This window comes from Natrix helvetica (genome assembly GCF_964273705.1).
Source record: "Natrix helvetica genome assembly, chromosome: Z".
Taxonomy (NCBI): Eukaryota; Metazoa; Chordata; class Lepidosauria; order Squamata; family Natricidae; genus Natrix; species Natrix helvetica.
The window spans coordinates 31670698-31675931 of NC_138554.1; the positions used below are offsets into that span (position 1 = coordinate 31670698).

Genomic DNA, 5234 nt, shown 5'->3' on the forward strand with positions numbered 1-5234 from the left:
CTACAACCCTCCATACACTTCCCCCAATTATGCACCTTCCTGCGCAAGCTCTCGGGAGCATTAACTCCTTGTCTCTATGGTAAACCCCCTCCTCATTCCTTGGAAATCTCGCCTCTTAAAGGAGCTGCATCCAGATGTCTAAAACAGCTGCAAGACCAATGTGCAGAAAAACACCCTAGGAAACAGCCTTTGGGCAAAGAGTGGAAATTTAACAACCAGTTCACCTAGGGTCAGGTTGGCCATCGCAGGAGGCTCATTCCACATGTGCAGCAAAGTTGGAGGATGGGGATGGGCCACGCCTCTCACAAAGCCAACCTGACCCTGGCAGAGGTGGATTGCCCCTGGTTCAGCCCGGTTTGGTCAAACCAGTAGTGGAATTCAGGCCTGGGTTGCAGAACCAGCAACGACCCAGGCCTGCCATGCCCCAAACTGGTTCCCTCGCTGCTGCTGGTCCGCCACCATTTTGGTTTTTAGTGACTGCGCATGTGCAGTTCACTGTAAATTGTTCTGCACATGCACAAAGAACAATTTACATTGAATAGTACACATGCACGCAGCACGTGGGTTGAGAAGCGGTAATAAAACCGGAAGCAACCCACCTCTGGATCTTGGGCAAACCAGTTGTTAAAGTATTTGAATCCCAGCACTGCCTGCATTTATGGTTCTTTTCTTGTTTATGTGCCTTATTTGTGTAACTTCCTATTTAGTAAATACTCTGCAGTTGTGGTTATTACTTAGTTCTGCTTTATTCAATAAACTCTTTCAACTTTTATTTAATTTGTGTGGGCATCATTTTGTAATCCATATACCTCATATTCATATTTTTGTGTGGCATATAGAAATGAGCCCATACCCTTCAAGAGTCTTTTAAATGCCAGTTTCATCTGAGGATCTCCAAGACTCTTGGATGGGAAACAAAAGTCTGACACTTTTGCAAATATGAAGAACTTTGAAACTATGTCAAGATTCTCCATCCCCTTTATTCAGCAAGTACAAGGGAAAAATGAGCACGTTAGCTTTAAAGGACTCTAAACTTTTAGATTTTTCCTAATATGGAGAATTCTAAATGTGTCATTAAACTTATCCAAATACAATGGTCATTTTCACTGCCACAACTCTGCCTCAAAGTTATAGAATATGAATATGGTGTAACACAAAAATCCCATTCTGAATTTTAGCATATGTTTCCTTTTGATGTAAGACAGTCAAGAAACCAACTGCTGAAGTTTAACTGAAATAATACTTTTATAATCTTGAAAGCCTGTCTGTATTTTCCTTTTTCTTCTATTTATACAGATGAGAAACAGCTTGAATACAGTTTGATTTTTTAATGCTTTCCTCATTTCTTTGGTGTTAAGATAATTTTTGACATTGTTGCTGCATAGTTTTCAACTGTTTTCAAGCATCCTGTTAAGCATGGTTTGTAAAACATGAGCAAGGTAAAGGTTAAATCCAAAACTGTAACAAGGAAGAAATGAGGTTGATCATAACCAATAAGACCTGATGGAACTGAGACACTCTTGAGATATTCAAGACTTCTATGACATGCATAAAAGCTATCTTCTACCCCTTTCATATATAAATATAAGACTTTAGTGTATGTATTAACCAATTGAGTGGTATCAAAAAATTGATCAACTGTTTTTTTCAATGTAACCATTCTTGTGGTCATCCTTGCCAAATAATGTGTAGCTTTTCTTTCTACTAACTTAGAAGAGTACTAGAATCTTGTACTTTCTATAACATGCTGTGATCTTCCAATGGGATGTACATTTGTCCCTTAATTTTCCAGCTATGTCTTTGAGTTTTTCAACCCAGCCAAAACTACTGAATTGCCAGATGCATAAAGGGGTCATTCTACCAATCTGTCCCTAGATATATTCTTACTGTGAATGCTTCTGAATAGTTCATATCCTGAAATATAAAAAAATGCTGACATTTGTTTCATGATATTTTGCGTAATGGAATTTGAATTGGCTTTCCTGTGGAAGTTGTACACAGGGGAAAGAAATAAAATTTGCAATTAACAGTTCTCAACAATTTACTCACAAATATATTTCTACCTAAAATTAAGGATGCACTTACTTCAAGTATATATATCAACTTGCTTCCTAAATCTTATTTGCTGTGTATCTTGTTCAGTGAGCTTTTTACCAAATTCTGTGGATTTATTATAGATTATGTAATCTATTATAGTTATTTTATAAGAATCTGTAGACTTAGATTGCATCACATTCTATGAGACTTGTTTAGGTATGTATTTGCAGTCTGATCAGGAAGTCAAAAGCACTCTTCAAAAAAAATGTGGATTGGAATTCAACAGTGCAATAATTATCTTGTTTTTTTGGATACCCACCTAAATGTCACTGGCTTTTGGGTTTAACCATTGGCATTTCACTATGTTTCTATGGATTTCCTGATATCTCTTTTCTGCTTTCGCTCTTTTTGATTTGCAGAAAGACTTATTTTTTTTACCCTTGATTAACTTTGCAGGCTTACTTAGTTGAAGCTCCACACACACACATACACACGTGAACCATGCAGAATAGGGGAAAGCTGGAGGGGAAAGAGAATCAGAAGTGATGAAATATAGTTCAGGGAACTCTTCTCACCTGATGCATGTTTTTCCTCTCACAATTTGTTCTGCTTGTATGACTGTAGCCCCAATTCTGTTAGCAAGCTCAGATATTATTATGCAATATTATAACTAATCCTGGAGTATTTGGGGGGAATCTATTGTGTTCTTAATTAACAAATACATTAATAAGCACAGAGAAATCAGTTTTTGTTTGCTAACTATGTTAAGAAGCATGCAGAAGTCAGTTTAGCATACAAGTCTCTTGAGGGAAACAAAACAGTTATTAATAAACATTTGGAATAGAAATCTGTGTAGATACTGTAGATGTTCCACTACATGAAAATTAGTGGGATAGCATTGACAATGGTAAGATATTTAACACTCTTTTAAAGAATAGAATAAATAATCTATAGAGACAAATAAATCACATGAATTGAAAGTTTAACAGAAAAGGAGCAAATTGGTATTTACAGTATTTCAATACCTTTTGTGTGTAATAAGAAGGTTTAGCTTGATAACTCTTCCATAATGAAGAGAATTGAATCAAGTAATTGGATCAGATAGTGTTCTGATAGAAAAGCTATTTAGGAAAGACAATTTTTTAACATTATTTGTTAAAAATAGGAACCTTATACATAATTCTAAGTTTTTATGAATCAGATTCCAATCTGGAGAGATAATATTACCTTTTACTCTATAATTTGCAAAAAATATATATCACATCTTCGTACATATAAATGATTTTTAAATGAAATTGAATAGGTAAACCATTTACTAATAGGAAAATTGTCACCCAAAAAGTCATTTCACAATTTCCATGGATATGGAATAAAGAAATGGATGGTAATATTTCTAAATGTCTTTTTTATTGTTTCTTTTTAAACATTTTTCAATCATTAAAAACATAGGTTCACATTTTTTTTGGAAATACTGATATATAGGATTTCAGAGCCATAATAGGTTGTGTATTTCAGAGCCATAATAGGTTGTGTATGATAGTTTGACTGGGTTGCATCATTTTGTATTCAAACACTCGTAGAGGGAATATAAATATGTATTGAAATAGAGACTGCTTTTTTAAACTGAACTTTCATTTAAGGGATTGTGATCATAACAAATATTTCCTATATTCTTCCACAGTTGAAAATGGATTTGAATAGGGTTTTTCTAATCCTAGGTTACCTTTTTGATCAGGACAGGAGGTGAAGGAACTGGAAGGAGGAATATATATATTGTCTATAGACTAATTCTCTATTCATTTCATCCATGCTTTATGATTCTTTTTGTTTTCTGTTCCTACTACATATCAAATTGTCACTTAACTAAAATGTATCTAACTTCATCTCTCTCTTCTGCTTTCTTGCAGTTATGCCCTGCAGGTTTCTCCTAAATGACTTATGGAGAATCAAACCACAGTATCTTACTTTTTGCTTCTGGAATTCTCAAAAAATTGGCATCTGCAGTTTTTGCATTTCTTCTTTTTCTTTGTGTTATATATGACAACTGTAACAACAAATCTTCTCATTATTTCTGCAGTAGCTTTTGACCATCGACTGCACAGCCCCATGTACTTCTTTCTCATGAATTTGGCTTTGCAAGACCTGGGCATTGTTTCAGTCATTGTCCCCAAATCCATGATCAATTCTCTCATGGATATCAGACACATCTCTTACTTTGGTTGTGTTGCTCAAGTCTTTCTCTTTCTTTCCTTTGAAGCTTCTGATTTATCCCTTCTGACTGCCATGGCATATGATCGGTATGTTGCCATTTGCCAACCATTGCACTATGAGACAGTGATGAATTGGAAAGCCTGCATTGAAATAATAATTGTAGTGTGGTTTGCTGGACTTCTGTATGGAATGTTGCATACCATTGGCACCTTTTCCATCCCTTTTTGTTCTAATATAGTCAATCAATTCTTCTGTGAAAGTCCACAATTGCTAAAAATATCCTGCTCTGGTTTAAATCTACTTGAAGTTGGAATTGTAATAGCCAGTATCATTGCTTCACTAGGCTGTTTTACTTTTATTATTGTATCTTATGCAGTGATTTTCAAGGCAGTGTTAAGAATCCCTTCTGATCAAGGTAGACAAAAAGCCTTATCCACATGTATTCCACACCTTACAGTTGTGTCTATATTAATAATAAGTGGATGTTTTGCCTATGGGAGGCCTCCCTCTAACACACAATCTTACTTAGATTTTGGGTTGACTGCTCTATATTCGCTCCTTCCACCCTTGCTCAATCCAATCATCTATAGCATGCGAAATAAAAATATCAAACGTGCCCTTTCTCAACTGTGGAGATTCTGACAAATTATTTTAATATGATTTATGTTTTGTTCACAGTTCTGCGTTTTCTGGGTTTTTTATTTCTATGAATACAGAATTAGGGTAGAAAGTGACTCTTGATCTGAAGACAAATCCAAAATCTCAAAACAGAAGAACCATAGAACTCTATAGGTAGCTTAGTAAATGACCTGCATTCTAAATTACTTTCAATGCACTCTACAGATGATAAATATGGATGTTTGCCAGCTCTGGCATTTCAAAGGTTGATAATTCCTGATGTTTAGTGAAGTGAGGCTTAGGGTATAATGTGAAAGAGGGAAGTAGCTTAAATCCAGAGCAGCTTTAAATGCTGTGGGTTAGTTTTC

At 35.3% G+C, this 5234-nt stretch overlaps 1 protein-coding gene across 1 annotated transcript; it reads left to right on the top strand.

The window, feature by feature from the left end:
* Positions 1 to 3975: 3975 nt before the first annotated feature.
* On the top strand, positions 3976 to 4890 carry LOC309382076 (olfactory receptor 14C36-like; the record flags this gene model as incomplete). The annotated part of the gene is made up of 1 exon (XM_081933542.1): positions 3976 to 4890. One exon carries the CDS (start codon positions 3976 to 3978, stop codon positions 4888 to 4890), a length of 915 nt encoding a protein of 304 aa, XP_081789668.1.
* Between the last annotated feature and the right edge of the window lie 344 nt (positions 4891 to 5234).